At 41.8% G+C, this 20,398-nt stretch overlaps 1 protein-coding gene across 2 annotated transcripts in view; it reads right to left on the bottom strand.

Moving 5' to 3' along the window:
• Window positions 1-20,398, bottom strand: part of LOC137432881 (glypican-6-like) — a 554,701-nt gene that overhangs the window by 290,103 nt on the left and 244,200 nt on the right. For both annotated transcript variants that reach the window (XM_068125169.2, XM_068125167.2), the window contains exons 2-3: window positions 19,030-19,188; window positions 5,440-5,597 (exon numbers count right to left, since the gene is read on the bottom strand). In XM_068125169.2, coding sequence (XP_067981270.1) covers window positions 5,440-5,597; window positions 19,030-19,188 — 317 coding nt within the window. The remainder of the gene's footprint in view (window positions 1-5,439; window positions 5,598-19,029; window positions 19,189-20,398) is intronic.

Here is a 20,398-nt window from a genome sequence, read left to right on the forward strand (position 1 = left end):
CCTCCATCCAAAACCTTGATCTTTTCTACCCCCGCCAATTCACCCCAGATCGACTTTTTTGAAATTCCAACTTCTTTCCTGGAAGTCCTTGCAGTGTGCATGTTTTTTCCCTCTCCCACCCCCACCCCCTTCCCACGCCTCCTCCCCTCTACCTCCCAAAGATCTCCCGATGTCCCTGCTCTCAAATGTTGTGTTTGTGTCCTTCCCCCTCTCTCCCCATCTTGTCTACAGCTCCCCTTATTTTGTGTTTTATGTGTCGGTTTGACTTTTTGTGTGATTAATGTTAGCTCTTTCACGAGCCTCGATGTTGTATACAAAAAAAACAAAAAAAAAAACAATCCTAGCAATACAGCAATCGAGCAATACAAGAATCTTAGCAATAGGGCAATCTAGCAATACAAGAATATTAGCAATACAGCAATCCTAGCAATACAGCAATCTAGCAATACAATAATCTTAACAATACAGCAATCCTAGTAATACAGCAATCTAGCAATACAAGAATCTTAGCAATACAGCAATCCTAGCAATACGGCAATCTAGCAATACAAGAATCTTAGCAATACAGCAATCTATCAATACAATAATCTTAGCAATACAGCAATCTAGCAATAAAAGAATCTTAGCAATACAGCAATCTAGCAACACAAGAATCTTAGCAATCTAGCAATAGAAGAATCTCAGCAATACAGCAATCTAGCAATACAAGAATCTTAGCAATACAGCAATCTAGCAATACAAGAATCTTAGCAATACAGCAGTCTAGCAATACAAGCATCTTAGCATTACAGCAATCGTAGAAATACACCAATCCCAGCAATACAAGAATCGTAGCAATACAGCAATCTAGCAACACAAGAATCTTAGCAATCTAGCAATATTAGAATCTCAGCAATACAGCAATACAAGAATCTTAGCAATACAGCAATCTAGCAATACAAGAATCTTAGCAATACAGCAGTCTAGCAATACAAGCATCTTAGCATTACAGCAATCCTAGAAATACAGCAATCATAACAATACAGCCATCATAGCAATACAGCAATCATAACAATACAGCATTCCTAGTAATACAGCAATTATAGCAACACAGCAATGTAGCAACGCTGGAACCTGAGCAATTGCAGAACCAGAGCAATGCTGGAACCAGAGCAACGTTGGAACCAGAGCAACGCCGGGACCAGAGCAATTGCAAAACCAGAGCAATGCCGGAACCCAATCAACACCGGAACCGGAGCAATGCTTTTAACCCATGTAATGTCGGAACTCGAGCAACACAGGCACCTGAACAACACCGGAACCCAAGCAATTGCAGAACCCGAGCAACGCTGGAACCCGAGAAACGCCAAAACTTGAGCATCACCAAAATTCAAGCAACACGAGAACCCGAGCAAAGCCTGAACCCGAGCAACACTAGAACCCGAGCAATGCTGGAACCGGAGTAACACTGGAACCCGAGCAACACCAGAACCCAAGCATCGCCAGAATTCAAGCAACACCAGAACCTGAGCAAAGCCAGAACCCGAGCAACGCTGGAACCCGAGCAACACTGGAACCCGAGCAACACTGGAACCCGAGCATCGCCAGTATTCAAGCAATACCAGAACCCGAGCTAAGCCGGAACCCGAGCAACGCTATAACCCGAGCAACACTGGAACCCGAGCAATGCCAAAACCCGAGCAACGCCGGAAACCAAGCAATACTTGGTGCTAGGTGCTTGGTGCTAGTATACAAAAAATTTTTTACGAGGAAAGTATGCAAAAAAAATAAAAATAATAATACTGCAATCCGAGCAATATGGCAGTAATTGAAAAACGGGAATAATTGAAAAGCAGGAATAATTGATAAACTGTTCCAAATAATTGCTTGTTTTGAGAACACACACTAAGAGGTTTCAAAACAGAAAATACATTGTACCACAAACCCAAACAGTGTTGAGGATTTAAAAAAAAAAGAGCTTTCCATTGCCGTTTTATATCATTAATCATCAGCCGAGTGTTTGAGGTGAACACAGCGAGTAGAGCGAACATCGATGGGTGAGATCCCTCGAGGCCTTTTGCAGTGCAAGATTCCTTTATATCGACAAAGAGTCTAGCTCGGCTTAGCCAGCCAGCAACTTGCAATTTCCTTCTGTGCGTTGTTTTTTTTTTTTTTTTGTAATCTCCTTTTTTGCAATGCGTTGTACATTTATTAATCCTGTTTGTTTATGTCATTGTTCGTGATCGATAAGGCCTTTCGGGCTAGATTTCATTTTTATCACACGGTGTGCCAGTTTGGTTTTACCCTGTATTACTTTACAATACAGGAGCTTGCAGGATTGCCTAGACGCGTGCACACGAGACTCAGCTGTCCATCCTGAGTTTGAATCCCCACCCAGCCATAAACTGCCGCCCTGATGTTTCATATGTAGGGCGAGGAATCAATGCGTGCTTCATCCATCGGAACAACGTAAAGCTGGAGGGAACATCTGCCAGCAGTGGCTGTTTGTAAATGTTAAAGATAATTTTAAAGGACATAAAGAGTAGGCAAGTTATTGCCAGCACTCTGAACAAATTACAAATTATTGCCACTTTCAGTAAAACGTCTGGTCTGGCCAGTTGATTCATGAGAGACTTGAGTCAAATATGTTCCCTGGCCAACCTCACAAAAACGTGGGAATAATTGGAGCCACTAAAATATGTAGTAGCAATCACTGTACTAGTAGCAATTCTGTAATAGTACTACGAGTATCATACTAAAATACACAATTTGGTGTCTGTATGTCTCTGCCAATCTTTGACCGCAATACATTTGGTCGTTACCTATCCAATCTCAACCAAACTGGACAGGAAGGTTGTAGCGAATTCATTTGCCTCCCTTCCCAAGGGGGTTTCCCCGCCAATGGGGTTGCATTTTAAGGTGTATATCCGTTTTAAGTTAGTATATCCGTTTTAAGTTAGCTTTATCGTGGCTTTTTCCAAGGCTGCTTCCAAAAACAAAACTAATGATAATAGCATAATATTGATGTTATTACAAAACAATATTAATACTAATAATATCCCACCTCCCCAAGGGGTGTTTCCTCCTTGGCCAAACGCTGTGTTAATGTGAATAAATAGCTTATCGTGGCATTTACGTGGGAGCACCCCTACCAGATGGTAAAAATATTATAATCCACAACCTCGGATGATTACGTTTTTAAACAGTGGCTAATACTGCTTAACACTAAACTGAAAGAAATTTGGAGGAATCCGGACATCAGTTAATGCTTATCACATTGACGAATGCACTTGATCGTAGATCTACTGAAGTCTATATACCCCACAAGGATTAATAACACGACCCTTTCTGCCGCTTCCGTGGAGTCCTTCCAAGGCGTTTTTCATGGCGGTTTTTCCAAAAGCGCTTCGCATTAGAAAAGTAACAAGAAAGAGCAATCAGAGATTGCAGACCCTCGCCAGGATGTGTTTTCAATGGTCTTTAAGGCTTTTGTGTTAAAAACAAATATGGCGGCCGAACCAAGTGACCGATGACATCATTATTTTTTTTTCTCCACCAATTTATCCCTAGATGATGCTCAATAAATTTCGTCTTAATCGGATGAAGTTTTGTTCTTGTCGAATTATTACGTCATAATGGAGGCACCTATGACATCATCATTAACATATTTTATTCCCCATGGAGGGTTCTTTACAATGAGCCATGTCTCAATTTTTTCTATGCGGCTCTTTCTGAGATATAGAGGTGCAAACCTTTTCGGTTTTTCCAAGATGGCGCCCATACCACGTGACCTATAACGTCAGAATTATCATTAAAAATGTACACAGGTGGATTTGCACCTATGGTGCAAATGTCCTGTCAATCGGACCAACGGTTGCCGGGAAAATCATATTTATTCTGTGCGGACAAACAGACAGACAAACAAACAGACAAACGGACCCAAATGCAATACCCTCTCCTCCTGCGAGGGTAATAACACTTATGATAACAACATAATATTAATGAAATTACGAAACAATATGTCCACTCCACAAGGGTGTTTGTGATTTGTGATATTGGCTCCCGCCCAGTCCCCCATTTTACCATGGGGAATTTGGAATGGTGAGGCATGATCTGATCTTTTCAATGACCTGATCTAACATAAGTAATAGTAATAATAATAAGGATAATAACATGACATCCTTCCACTCCCGTAGTGAGCAGGTGTACTTTAAAACTAGTACTTTGAAACATAACATTTAATTTTACTGTTCAAAGTTTGTTTGTTTGTGTTTTTTGATTTGTGACCTCCAGGTTATTGAAGCTTTAAGGTTGCAGAAATACTTTCCCACTAGAGTATTATGCTTTGCAATTTATATAACCTACTGCCGAGGAATAAATTGATAATGATATGTTTTTGTCATTCCGGTGCAATCGGCCGAGATTTATAGAGTTTTCATGGCCCTGCCGTCTGAACTGGCACTTGAAAGTGATGGCAAGCATGATGTCTTTTTTCGTATTTACCTAACGCCCCCCTCCCCCCCGCCCCAGACCCCCAACCCAATCCCATGAACCATCACTTCCACCGTCACTCAAACGATGACAGCACTTGAGCTATTAGCCTCTCTAGAATCGTGCCAAATAGGACTCAAATGTGGGCATCAGCAGCACAATACGAGCGAGGAAGTGCGGTTAGTTCACCGCATCGAATTGCTTCCACGGCTGCATGCTGGTCCAGAATATGAACGTGAAGCTCCAGACAACCGAATCAATATTGACCTTCATCTCAAGGGCTACACTCCCAAAATGTTGCCGATGTCATGCGATCACATGGCCTATATCAAAGAGAGCTGCCATTTCGTCGTACATGCCGATGATCCCGATGCCGATTGTACATTTGTACAATAACAGGCGCGAAAATAAAAAAATATCCAACATCTATTGAATACATGATTAACCTCGGAGATACCCGACATTCTTTGAACTGGAGAAAAACAGATGTGGTTCAAGGAAGAATTTGCATGCCAAACATTGCACCAAGCACGTAAACCCACCCAAGGAAATATTTAACAGGACAAGCAAGCAACCGAGTGGAAAAACAATGCACGCTGGATATTGCTTCCTTTAGGGATTCAATGTCATGGTCAAACCACGAGGAGCTTTCATTACATCTCGAGCACGGTTTTCGCATATATCTTAGGGAAAACAGCCTCCTGGGCAATGCCAGATCATCAAAAGAGTGACAGACATGTAGAGATAGCAATATACACACAAATTCAAAGCGGGCAGAGGACTGATGGATGACCATCGGTGGACACAGTGATTTGCAGGTAGACTGACGGAGATTAATAAAGTTACGAGCAGTGTGGTGCTTTTCATTTTCTGGCCAGTCAGCCTTTATCTCACTATCGGGGGGGGGGGGGGGGGGGGGAAATCCGATTCCATGCAGCATCCTATACCAACCCCATTCGATCCTCTCACCTGCTCAGGGGGTGGCCCTTTCCCATTGTAGTAGCGTCGTAGATCATGGAAAAGGTCAGAGAAGATCTTGGCGTTTTCAGTGTATATTTTGCCGAACATGCGAAGGAAATTGAATGAAAGGTCCTTCTCGGCCTGGTGGATTATACTGGCAAAGTATTCTACGCAGTGTGGTGGGAGGAAGAAAACTCTAAATTAAAAGTTGCATCCAAGCACATATTAAGGGGACTTTTGTATGAGGACAAAGGTCACCATTTTCAAGAAGTAAACAAAAAAAATCCATTCAAAAATGATATATAACTAAAGAAGTTGAAGCTGCGATAGAGCTTGCAATCAGAATTACTCTATTTTGCATTCAATCTGTTCCGACAGAAAATCTGCTGCCAGATTGAGACGTAACTTTCCAACCCAAGTTCAAAACTCTGAAGCTCCAATCCAAGTTTGCGAGCTTCGTACCGCTGTCTGATCAATTGCACCAACCAGCATCGGGAAGGTAACAACTTAAACAGCTGCAAGTGCAATAACATCGACTCTATCGCCGAGTCAAAGAGAGATCACCGTACGTCTGACCGTCATTTAAACCCTCAATCTTTATACGTCTTCACCAAAAGCAATGCAAAATAAACAGCCACTTATTGCTGCTAGAAGCAATTACACCACTACAGGGGAAGAGAGAGGCGAGTCAAGCGATATGGACAATCCCAGAAGAGCTCAAGAAAGGTTGCATTTACTGCCTAATTGGCTGAAGCAAACTTTAAAAAAAAATGTTTAACAGCAAACTAAAAATACAATTTTATAGTGTTTGCAGGAATGTCCCCCCTTGTGAATATAGTTGAATTGGACTGTTTCTTATTCTTGTTTTCTCCCCACACTTGGCCCACAAGAATTATAGCATAACTGAAAAGGACGTATCAATAATTTGAAATCCTCCCCCCCCCCCAATATGCTGTAGGAAAAAAAAAAGGAATAAGAATAAGAAGAGGAGAATAGAAGAAGAAGAAGAGGAGAATGTAAAAATAAGGAGAAGAGAAGAAGAGGAGAATGGAAGAAGAAAAGGAGGAGAATGGAAGAAGAAGATGAAGAGAATGGAAGAAGAAGTAGAAGAGAAGAAGAAGAGGAGAATGGAAGAAGAATAAGAAGAGAAGAAGAAGAGGCGAATGGAAGAAGAAGACGAAGAAGAAGAGGAGAATGGAAGGAGAAGAAGAAGAGAAGAAGAGGAGAATATAGGAAGAAGAAGAGGAAGAGAGAGAAGAAGAAGAGTGTAAATGAAAGAAGAAGAAGACTTTCCCTGGACAACATACTGTATATAATGGTGAAAGGCTGGAATCTAGCAAGAGGAATCAAAAATTATTATTGTTATTATCTGCCATCTAGCCAGTGTCTGGGAGGGAGACCGGCGTCAGCCTGACTCCCTCTAAGAATTCCAAGAGTCATGTTGTAAGTGCTTACCGCTGCCAGTAAATTTGTCACAGTGACAAGGATCAAAGAGTCCTGATAGAGGACTTACGCTATCTTTCAGACTGCCTGACCAATACATATTGCAACTAAAGAGTGTCTGAAAAAGTGTCACTGGAGACATGATGCTTGTATGGTTTCCTCTTTGATGAAATTCGATTTCTGACTAGGAACTGGCCTGGACCAACACAGAGGCCTACAGAAATGGGTGGCTGTTAGTAAAGCATTGCAACGCGAGTCCACACATACGATACGAGACCTTTCACCTTATAGTCCAGTTGCCAGGACATGAAACCTGGAAATTGTCAGTACTACAAGGTTTTTTGGTGGATTAGTAATGGTTAAGGGGTATACATGACAGAACCACCTCTTGCCGCTGCAGCAACTTTGGGGAATTTCCGTTATTTGCATAAATCCAAGATGGCCACCACTGACCTTGGTTCAAATAGAAAATCAGCAATAACTTTTGATAGAATCAAGCTAGAAGGATGATTTTGGTACCTACACATAGGTTTTCACACATGGCGGATGCAATGAAAGTGTCAAAAAAATTTTTTTTGATGTTGCTAGACAACCATAATCCAAGATGGTCACTGGTTTGATGTGGCTAAATAGCTAATCGGCCATAACTTTTGATATAATCATGCTAGAAGGTTGATTTTGGAATCTACTCATAGGTTTTCCCATATGGCAGAGGCAATGGAAGGCTCAAATTATGGTTTTCATGTTGCTAGGCCCTTGCTAATCCACTCAAATCCAAGAAGGTCGCAATTGACACTTGGTAGGAATCAGATTTAGAAACACGAAAACAATATGACAACCAAAATGTTTATTACATTTTTTAATAATAACCTTGTTGGGTCCAGGAACACATAGTAATTACAATAAAATAATTCACAACATCTCAATAAACCATTTTAAACACACAACCTTGCACTCCCACTATCAACTATACTTATACAACAATCATCTTTGCACATATCAGGGTACATTTGTATCTGTAACAATGCGCTAATATGTAGCACACCGCATGTCTTTCTAAAACTAGCACATCATGTCATCTTGAGTATATACAGTCACGGGAAAAAGTAAGTACACTCCATGTAAAGTTTTGACTTTTTCAACGTATTTCAACATACAGCTATTTGATCTTAATTTCAACAATATTGACAGATAAAGGCGATATAATATAACAAATACCATGAAACATTTACATTTTGTAGTCCATTGTATAATTTAAATAAACATAAATGCAAATTTCGCATGTGGAAAAGTAAGTACACCCCTACATTTATCACTACTTCAAATACCTCAAATTAGAATTAGGTGCACCAGCTCAGGTGCAAATGATTAGAACATCGTTAGAGAGGATCTTGGAGGAACCTGTCTTATTTAAACCTCAGACATATAGTTTGGTTTGCTCTTTGTTGTTGAAGTGTGCGGCGTCACCATGCCTAGATCAAAAGAGCTCTCTGAGGCCTTCAGAAAGAAGGTTATAGATGCCTACGAGTCTGGGAATTGGATTTAAAAAGATCTCCAAACAATTTGAAATCAATCATTTGACTGTGCGGAAGATCATCCACAAGTGGAGAAAATTCCAAACAACTGCCAACTTGTTCAGGCCAGGCTGCCCCAGCAAGTTCAGCCTGAGAGCAGACCGCAAGATGCTGAAAGAAGTCTCTAAGAACCCCAGAATGTCATCATGGGACCTTCAGGTAGCTCTTGCCACTGTTGATGTCAAAGTGCATGAGTCTACCATTAGAAAGAGGCTGCACAATTTTGATCTACATGGGAGGTGTGCCAGGAGGAAACCTTTGCTGTCCAGAAAGAACATCAGGGCAAGATTAAAGTTTGCCAATGAACACCTAGGCAAAGACCAGCACTTCTGGAACAATGTGCTCTGGACAGATGAGTCAAAGGTAGAGCTATTTGGCCACAGTACCAGAAGACATGTTTGGCGAAAACCAAAGACAGCATTTGACCACAAGAACCTGATACCAACTGTAAAGCATGGTGGTGGAAATATTATGGTTTGGGGCAGCTTTGCTGCATCAGGGCCTGGGCAGCTCAACATCACAGAATCCACTATGAATCCTTCATTGTACCAGAGGGTGCTTGAGGATAATGTGAGGCCATCTGTCAGAAAGTTGAAGCCCAACCGAAGGTGGACCTTCCAACATGACAATGACCCTAAACATACCAGTAAATCCACCAAGGAATGGCTGAAAAGAAAGAAAAGGAGGGTTCTGGAATGGCCAAGTCAAAGCCCGGATCTAAATCCCATCGAGATGTTGTGGGGGGGACTTGAAACGAGCTGTGCATGCAAGAAACCCCTCAAACATCACACAGCTGATAATAATTCTGCATGGACGAGTGGGCAAAAATTTCTCCCAGTCGATGTCAGAGACTGGTAGACGGTTATAAGAAATGCCTACTTGAGGTTGTTTCTGCCAAAGGGGGCAATACCACCTATTAGAGCCAAGGGTGTACTTACTTTTTCCACATGTGAAATTTGCATTTATGTTTATTTAAATTATACAATGGAGTACAAAATGTAAATGTTTCATGATATTTGTTATATTATATCACCTTTATCTCTAAATATTGTTGAAATGAAGATCAAATAGCTATATGTTGAAATATGTTGAAAAAATCAAAACTTTACATGGGGTGTACTTACTTTTTCACATGACTGTATGTCTAGTACACTAGAGGACTAAGGCCAGGATCCACTAGCCCTATATCATTGTCATCATTGGTGTCATCCTCTTCTTCACCATTCATCGTGGCATCTTCCTCGTGTTTCGTCATTGGGTTATGGCTCTCATCTATTGAACCCTCACAATGACAGTAGGTTGCGCAGGATAGGCCTGCCCCGAAGCAGCTGCAGTTCGCTTGTGCGCAAGCATTTCCTGTGGCTTTGCACTAACAGCTTATGACCTTCATTAACTCAGGAGGTGCTCGTGGTCCCTTGGCGATTACGGGAGATGGTATGCTGTTGAGAATCTCCCAACCGAAGTTAGTTATACAGAGCGAAGGGGCGTTCTGCTTGTCTGCTGTTTTCCACAGTATCGTTTGATGGTGCAATCTGAGCATATGAAGGAGCAAGTTTTCATCTGTGGGAGGGAGGGATTTCACTAGGGGTGACTTACCCTTCTTCTTTGTGCAGATGGCATGTCGGGCATCGTTCATGCTGGTGCATTTTGGCTGACCATATAGTAGAGCGAAGAACTCTTGACCCGTTTTCAGCAGGTCTGCATGTGTAACCGTCTCCTCTCCGATGACAGAGTAGAGCCCTGGAAAGTCTCCTTCTTGGAGTTTGCTGAGGGCGGTGATCTTTCCCTTGTTGAAGGGATATGACACTGTGTCACACCCTGTCATCGCATGCATTCCATGGAGCTGGAGGCTCTTATCTCCGAGAGCAGTTGCAATTTGGTTGATGTGCAACACACTCCCGTCCCACTTCTCCATCTGCACCAAAGCAGTGATCCCCAGCTTCCAAACCCAGAATATCAGAATGATGAAAACGTCTGTGTCATCACTGATTATGCGAATCACCCTTTTCCCTTCATGAACAGCCTGAAGCAAGTAGCTGACCATCAACACATCTGCCTCATCATGGCTGAACGGTCTTTCCTCCTCTCCAACCATCAGAACATCCACGCTCAGTGTGTATGTGCAAAGTAGACGTGAGAGAAGTCTTTTGTTAGCCTTGCTATTAAGGATGACTTCTCGCTTAGGAAGAGGAGACGTGAGTGTGAGGTTGTAAGTACCAGCACCAGCAACACCAGCACGGCGTGACCTTTCATGATCCTTAGCCGACATATTGCCATAGCGGTCAAAGATCACTTTGGGATTCCACTGTAGGGCTGCAGTCTGGTCCCCATGCTTTTAGCTACTGTAGATACTGTACCACCACAGGGCCAGACGATGTGGTACAGTAGCTGTCCTGCATCAACAATCACTTCTGTCACAGGGTGTGACACAGTGTCGTATCCCTTCAACAAGGGAAAGATCACCGCCCTCAGCAAACTCCAAGAAGAAGACTTTCCAGGGCTCTACTCTGTCATCGGAGAGGAGATGGCTACACATGAAGACCTGCTGAAAACGGGTCAAGAGTTTTTCACTGTACTCTACGGTCATCCAAAATGCACCAGCATGAACGCCGCCCGACATGCCATCTACAGAAAAAAGAAGGGTAAGCCACCCCGAATGAAATCCCTCCCTCCCACAGATGAAAACTTGCTCCTTCATATGCTCAGATCGCACCATCAAACGATACTATGGAAAGCAGCAGACAAGCAGAACGCCCCTTCGCTCTGTGTAACTAACTTCGGTTGGGAGATTCTCAACAGCATACCATCTCCAGTAATCGCCAAGGCACCATCAGTACCTCCTGAGTTAATGAAGGTCATAAGCTGTCAGTGCAAAGCCACAGGAAATGCTTGCGCACAAGCGTACTGCAGCTGCTTCGGGGCAGGCCTGTTGTGCACAACCTACTGTCATTGTGAGGGTTCAATAGATGAGTGGCATAACCCAATGACGAAACACGAGGAAGATGCCACTATGAATGGCGAAGAAGAGGATGACACCAATGATGACAACGATAGAGGGCTAGTGGATCCTGGCCTTGATCCTCTCGAGTACCAGACATATATACTCAAGATGACATGATATGCTAGTTTTAGAAAGATATGCGGTGTGCTACATATTAGCGCATTGTTACAGATACAAATGTACCCTGATATGTACAAAGATGATTGATGTATAAGTATAGTTGATAGTGGGAGTGTAAGGTTGTGTGTTTAAAATGGTTTATTGAGATGTTGTGAATGATTTTATTGTAATTAATATGTGTTCGTGGACCCAACAAGGTTATTATTAAAAAATGTAATAAACATTATTGGTTGTCATATTGTTTTCGTATTTCTAAATCTGATTCCTACCAAGTGTCAATTAGGACCATTTTGGATTTGAGTTGACTAGCAAGGGCCTAGCAACATGAAAACCATAATTTGAGCCTTCCATTGCCTCTGCCATATGGGAAAACCTATGGGTAGATACCAAAATCAACCTTCTAGTATGATTCTATCAAAAGTTATGGCCGATTAGCTATTCAGCCACATCAAAACAGTGGCCATCTTGGATTATGGTTGTCTAGCAACATCAAAAACTTTTCTGGACACTTTCATTGCATCCGCCATGTGTGAAAACATATGTGTATGTACCAAAATCATCCTTCCAGCTTGATTCTATCAAAGGTTATTGCTGATTTTCTATTTGAACCAAGGTCGGTGGTGGCCATCTTGGATTTATGCAAATAACGGAAATTCCCCAAAGTTGCTGCAGCGGCAAAAGGTGTTTCTGTCATATATACCCCTTAACTATTACTAATCCACCAAAAAACCTTGTAGTACTGACAATTTCCGGGTTCACATAGGGTTTGTCATAGGTGGCAACTAGACTATTATATTATAGATGCCATGCACATTGCATTCCAAACACAGAGATAAAAGTATAAATACAAAGTTGTGTTAGTGAGAGAAAGACAGATGGAGAGACACAGAAGGACCTTTCCAAATGCAACTACTCCTAAGGGGATGTGTGCAAGCTCAGCATTTTAAGTAGCGGTGTTGGATGCCCGTTTTCCTCTGAAATCCACCTTTTACGTTTAAAAAAAAAGTAAACAAATCAAGACCATGGTAGCAAAGCCAAACAACTGCACTTTAGCCCAAATATGAAAATAAGAAAACTTATTTTTCCACCTGGCCTAGTTACGTCCTCCTGCACAGTGGTCCTGTGACGAGGTTTCCTTGTTTCAGGACTAGGTGAAGGTTTTGCCAGCTTTTCCTCTTCTTTTTCTCTGTAACCTTTTACATTTAGTGGCTCTCAGCCTTGTTTAGGGCAAATTTCAATATAAAAAGATATTATTGTTATTCAAGGTCCTGATAATCACTCTCTTCCCTCCAGGTCTTCGAGCAGATGGACAATGTACCACAACCTCATGGTATCCATCATCCCTTCCCGTTATCTTTTCTACCCCCAATAACCCTACCGAAGGTTATGATGGTTATGATGTTTCCTACGTCTCTGTCTCTCTCACTCACATCTTGTCATGTTCGTCCATTCCTTTGCTTGTTCTGTTTATCTGTGGCCCAGATATACCTACGTTGTCATTTTATCCTTTGTCATTTTGCTATACCGTGAGCCTCCCTTTTGTATCTACCATATAAACCAAAATGTCAGTTTGTGTTTGTTTCAGGTGTCTGTCCCCCTTCATAAGGGAAAGTTTTAAAAGCAAATCTTTTAACATGAATGTGTATTCACTAAGGTCTATTTTTGAGGATAATACCAGTACAAACTCGAAAAGCATTTTCCATAAAGAGTAATTATGTCTCTTCTAATGCAACTGTAGACGGTCGCTTGCTAACCAAGCCTCAAGGGTGGTGTACAGAAGTGTTTTTACGGCGTAGCTCATTGGGCAATGTCGTCTGGAATGACGTTTGTCTGTCAGTCCATCTTGATGTATCTTGATGAGTATGTATTGTTACATTCATGGGATTAGAGATGAATCTCATAGGAAAGGTAGGATGGCTTAGTTTAGCATGGACCGCATGACGCATAGAAAGCCCATTTCGTTGTACGTAAGCAGGGTAAACGTTGAGCTTAAGAGTATTTACGTGTCGCCACATGGAGGGTGATTTTGTGTTAATTCGTTCTACGGTGTAAGATTAATAATTCCCAGTATGTATTGGCTGCTGTGATTTTCCCTTTTGTTTTATTTAAACTGAAAAGAGCTGCCATTATGAACGACAAGAACGATGAAAAGCTCCAGTCACCCACAACACCGTTATGCCGAAAGAGACCCGAACATTTGCCAATTGGCAAGTAAACCCCACCCCCCGAACATTCTTGATGGACATCAAGAAGGCGGTGAGGCTCTGTCCTGAAGCGAGATGGACTGATTGGTCGGGGAGATGGAATGGGGATTGGTCGAGTGTGACCCTCCCCTTTCCTCGAAGAGGTGCACCCTCCCCTTTCCTCGTTGGTCAGCGAGGAAAGGGGAGGGTGCACCTCTTCTACCCACCCCCCCCCCCCCCAACTCTCGCTCTCTCTCTCTCCCTCTCTCTCTCTCTGTCCTGGGCTTTGTGATGAGCGATCGCATTTCATCACTCTCTCTCGTTCTGGGCTTGGTCACGGCGGTCACATTCCTGGCCCGTGTGCGATCGTAAAGAGGAAGAATCCGTCTCGTTCTCGTCTCTCGTTCTCTCTCTTTCTTTCTTTCTTTCTTTCTTTCTCTCTCTCTCTCTCTCTCTCTCTCTCTCTCTGTGTCTATCTGTCTCTCTGTCTCTATGTCTCTCTGTCTCTCTGTCTCTCTGTCTGTCTGTGTCTCTGCCTCTCTCTCTCTCTGGGTGCTGGCTTCGTGACGGCTGTGCTTCCTGCCATGTGTGCTTGAGAGAAACATTGGAGCTTTGTGGAGCATGGAACGACCGGAGGAGGAGGATGGGGTTGCCGCCGTTTCATGGCTCAGGATGCCATGTGGCGATTCGCGCCATCTTCTGCGCTCAATCGCGGAGACTCGGGGACCATATGCGCTTGTCCTCGTTGGTGCAGGCTGAGTATTGGCTGAGTCACCACTCCATTTTCTTTTCTTTTCTTTAATCATTCCTTTGTCTGTTTCGTGTGTCTGAGTGGAGACGTCTCAAATTAAGATTTAGTTGTTACATCAACATTCATTTTTACCTCATTGCCTTATTTCATTAAATTCATTATTTGTTGCATTTTACTTTTGTGTCGTGTACGTTTACTTGTTTGTGGGTTCAAGACTTCAAGTAATAAACCCCGTGGCGGCTGTCCGATCAGATAAGGCTTCGGGCCTTTCCCACACGCGCGAAAAGATAATCCCGCCAAGTTCTGGTATATTAAAGTCTCGGAGTTAAAGAGTTAAAGCAAGTTCGTTGAAACGTTATCGGAGTTAAAGCAACGTTTGTCTATCTGTCCAAGGCTGGTCTTCATCGGCCACTGACTTGACAAGTGGTGTTGAGGAATAAAAACCCCGTGGCGGCCGTCCGATCAGAAAAGGCTTTGGGCCTTTCCGGCGTGCGCGAAAAGATAATCCCACCAAGTTTTGAAATACACCTCGGAGTTAACCGTTCGGCTATCTGTCCAAGGCTGGTCTTCATCGGCCTCAGACTTGACAGTATGTATGTATGCATGCATATATCCCTTTCGCCAGGATTTGCGTGTTTATTCCCTTAAAATTCCTTTTCTCTGCAACCATTGGTCCGATTGATACAATTTTTTCACCAGAGGAGCATCCCCCCAATATAATTTTTTTATCAAAATTATGACGTCATATGTAACGTGGTACGAGGCCATCTTGGAAAAAGCAAAAAACTTTGCACCGTTATATCTCCGAAATCGTTCCATGGAAAAAAATGAAAGGTGGCTCATTGTAAAGTTCTCCCCATGGGGAATAACATATGTTAATGATGATGTCATAGGTGCCTTCATTATGACGTCATAATTCAACAAGTTGAATGTTTCATCCAATCATGTTTGATCCGTATGAAATTTATTGGGCATGATCTAGGGATAAATTGGTTGGGAATTTTTAAAATGTCATCAGTCACGTGGTTCAGCAGCCATATTTTTTACAGCGTAGCCCATAGGGCAATGCCATTTGGAACAGTGTTTGTCTGCCCATATGTAGGTTTGTCTCACACAAATGTCCACCAATCAGAGCTGAGGATCTGGTCACATGACAGGGGAACAGCAGATCCTCCACTCAGCAGCTCAAAGCCTGGCTACGCTGTTGTTAGACTATCAGTGTTTAAAAAAAAAAAAAAAAAAATACAAGGTGCAGGGAGGTGAAATTCGCTGCATGTGATGCGCAATGTGCGCAGAGTAAAATGAGTGTTCATTTACTTCCATAGGAGGTCTAATAAATGAAAGATATAAGCACACCTGACACTTTTTTTTTTTACAAAAAACACCCTGTGGCATCTATGATGGCTAACTAATACGAGCAGACGGGACATCCATATCAACGTCCATCTTATATGTGTACGGCACACGCACTGACTGCACGCGATGCATGTGATGCACCGGGATAGTATACACCTGGTTCAGGATTCGAAGGTTCCCAGGTTAGACAGCCCAGATGCGACGTGTGCGCATCCCTGTAATTAAGTTATCCTGCCATCACAATTATACCGATTAACTAACGTTCTAATATCAGGCAAATCAACATGTGTTACTGGCAGCTCTCTGGGACTGTAAAATGATGTGCGCAACAGCAATTCCCACTCCCTCAAGGTGCTAACATTTGAGGCAATAAGGTGCGCAACGCGACGTCTTGACAGATGAGTGCGCATGTGTAAACGATTAAAATTGGTGTTGCTGTCAACTGGGAATGTGATATTTAAAAAGAACACGAGGCTAATTGCTTTTATTTACAGACATTTGCAGCATGCAGGAACAGCAATGGTGGAAACCACTTGTAGCACCTGGGATGAGTGGAAAGCTTGGAGTGGTTGAAGGTGGTGAGGCCTCATGCAGGTAAAAGCAACGTGGATGCAAAAGCAATTTGTTTCGCTTGATGGAAAAAATTGGGAAAGGAATAAAAAAGGAAGAAAAGGAGAGCGTGGGCATGATGAGTGGGGAGGGGTTACGAGTGCAATTTACCCGAGGTTGCTACTCAAAACGCTTAACATGCAAATCATTCTCAAGGTGAACAATGGAGGTGAAGAAATCACAGCTTGAGCAACATTTTGGTTATTTCACTTTACTTCGCCCCTCAAAGATAGAAACAACAAATGGAAGCTAAAAATGTATCCGAAGCATTTGGTGCCGCAGGTGCTGTATTTTTGTGACCATAGCAAGCATACACACACAAAAACACAAACACACACACACACACACACACACACAAACACAGACACATACACAGACACATACACAAACATACACACACAAACACACACACAAAAACACAAACCCACACACACACAAACACACACACACACAAACACATGCACACACAAACACACACACACACACACACATACACAAAAACACAAACACACAAACACACACAAAACATGCACACACTCACAAACACACAAAAACACACACACAAACACAAACACACACACAAACACACAAACAAACACATACACAAACACACAAACAGACAGACACAAAAACACAAACACACACACAAAAACACGCACACACACACACACACATACACATACACACTTGCACAAAAAAACACACACACACATACACACATGCACAAAAACACACACACAAAAACAAGCACGTTGCACAAACACACACACAAACACACATGCATACACAAACACACACACACACACACACACACACACACACACACAAAAACACAAACACACACATGCACACACACACACACAAACATACATACACATACACATGGTGATCATGATGATAATGATAATTATGGATAATGGGCATGATCATGATGGTGATGATCATTATGATGATGATGATGATGATGATGATGCTGATATTGATATGATCACGATGCTGATTATGATCATAATGATGATCACGATGCTAATTATGATCATGATGCTGATCATGATAATTATGCTGCTGCTGATGATGCTGATAATCATGCTGGGGCTGATGATGATTATCATCATGATGTTGCTCATGATGCTGATTATTATGATGATGATAATCTTCATGATGTTGATGCTTATCATCATCATGATGATGGTCATGATCATCATCATTATCATCATTATTACATATATAAAGATTATTATGTTTATATGTGTGTGTGTGTGTGTTTACATATGTGTGTGTGAGTGTGTGTGTGTGTGTGTGTGTGTTTATATATGTGTGAGTGTGAGTGTGTGTGTGTGTGTGTGTGTTTGTATATGTGTGTGTGTTATGTATATCTGTGTGTGTGTGTGTGTGTGTGTGTTTATGTATATATCTGTGTGTGTGTGTGTGTTTATATATGTGTGTGTGTTATGTATATGTGTGTGTGTTATGTATATGTGTATGTGTGTGTGTTTATATGTGTTTATATGTGTGTGTGTGTGTTTATATGTGTGTGTGTGTGTGTGTGTGTTTATATGTGTGTGTGTGTGTGTTTATATATGTGTGTGTGTTTATGTATATGTGTGTGTGTGTGTGTGTTTATATATATGTGTGTGTGTTTATGTGTATGTGTGTCATTATTATGATGATGATGCTGATCATCATGCTGATGGTCATCATGATGATGATGATGACCATGACAATGCTGATGATCATGATGATAACTATACACATGACCATTACAGGTTTGTGTGGTGGTTAGCTTCTAAATAAATAAATGCGACTGCAAGCAGCCAATGTTATCACAATAAAAACCACCTGCCCTGCAAATTAGTTGGCATGTCATGCTCTAACAGACTATTAAACCAAACATTCAAAACATTTCCATTTGACATTACTACATGGACCTAAAGGAATGAATCGTTAGATTATCATCACCTCCACGACGATCGTTATGGTTTGGTCGAATTTATGGAGTTCCATTCCACGTCATCGCAGGATAACCCAATGGCAAAATCTCACCTCCGAGCCACGTGGTTTCTGGATTCTATCACAAGCAGGATCTTATCGGACTAGGAGTATCGTCTGACGCAGTGCCAGCAGGGGGTAGAGCATCGCGAAGCATTACATCCTTCGGAGTCGGCAGCCATAGCCCACTGAGCCGTTTTGCAAAGTGTGTGGGTGTTAAAGAGGCCACCTTAGCTTTTGTGACGATAGGCCTTCGGCCAGGTAGCATTTCGACATCTATCACTACGTGAGCTCCTCGGTGTGCAGCAAATTCTCCGGCCTCCCCCAATCTGCACGAAAGTTGAGCTTTCAGCAGGAAATTACATCAGATGAGAGTTCCAAGGACAGATCATAATCATTCATCCCAGTACACCGTGTAACGGTAAATTATTTATCAGGTTGACAGACAGAGAGCTGACATTATGAGGGATGATTCAAACAGATTACCATGAGCAGAAGATCCGGATACTTTAGCATATTTCAAATGGCTCGCGTCATCATCCGATAGTCCTGGCGAGATGCGGATTGACTGACCGTTGAAAGAGCGATGATTGTTTGAAAACATGAGCTGCAGGTCCTTGGTTCTATCTCTCACCGCAGATTCCAGGTCTGCCTGGCTCCGATTCCTCAGCCAATCATTCATCATCCCGGAGCAGCACACCGAGCCCTGGGGGCAGATCTCGCTGTTGATCCCTGAGGGAGAGAGTGGCAAAGACTGTGATTTGCCATTTTAATGCCCCCACGATTGTAAACTTTCATGTCGATACAAACGTCATTACATCAGTAATGTTTCAGGAGGCATCATCATTTGCTGCTTGCTTTTGTTTGCTTTTATATTGCATGAGTCACAAAATGGTCTTCATCCTTTGCTGTTGTAAAAGAAACTTCCGGTGGAGATCAAGTTCATGCTGTCGGTGAGTCTGGATCCTCGAACCATGAAGATCAGGAATGCTTTTGTTTTCTTTAAAAAAATTTAATATCAGAAATATAATGTCGGTGTTGTTTTTGTTTACCTGGGGCAAAAACAAGAGATTTTTATCTGCTTTGTATTGGACGATAAAATAATTGGGATTTTAGCTCTGCTTTATGTCAAAACTAGTGTGTGTGTGTGTGTTTATATATGTGTGTGTGTGTGTGTGTTTATATATGTGTGTGTGTGTGTGTTTATATATGTGCGTGTTTATGTATATGTGTGTGTGTATATATATGTGTGTGTTTATGTATATGTGTGTGTGTGTGTGTGTTTATATATGTGTGTGTGTGTTTATATATGTGTGTGTGTGTTTATATATGTGTGTGTGTGTTTATATATGTGTGTGTGTGTTTATATATGTGTGTGTGTGTGTTTATATATGTGTGTGTGTGTGTTTATATATATGTGTGTGTGTGTGTGTGTGTTTATATCTGTATGTGTGTGTGTGTGTGTGTGTGTGTGTGTGTGTATATCTCTGTGTGTGTGTGTTTATATATGTGTGTGTGAGTGTGTATGTGTGTGTGTGTATATATGTGTGTGTGTGTGTGTATAAGTGTGTGTGTGTATAGGTGTGTGTGTGTGTGTGTGTGTATAAGTGTGTGTGTGTGTGTGTGTATAAGTGTGTGTGTGTGTGTGTGTGTGTGTATAAGTGTGCGTGTGTGTGTATATATATATATGTATGTATGTATGTATGTATATGTATATATATATATATATATATATATATATATATATATATATATATATATATATATATATATATATATAGTTGCGGATATGAGGACTGTATTTTTTTTATTGTGTGTTTTATTATTATTATTATTGTTTATTCTGCGCCTCCTGCCTCCGGAGTTGTGTAAAGGTAGAAAGGGCGTCTCGGTAATTAGTCCATAAAGCATCCACGTCAGCCAACCATAGAATACCCCTGTT

Source organism: Myxine glutinosa, chromosome 8 (assembly GCF_964187855.1).
Source record: "Myxine glutinosa chromosome 8, kmMyxGlut1.1, whole genome shotgun sequence".
NCBI classification, from domain to species: domain Eukaryota; kingdom Metazoa; phylum Chordata; class Myxini; order Myxiniformes; family Myxinidae; genus Myxine; species Myxine glutinosa.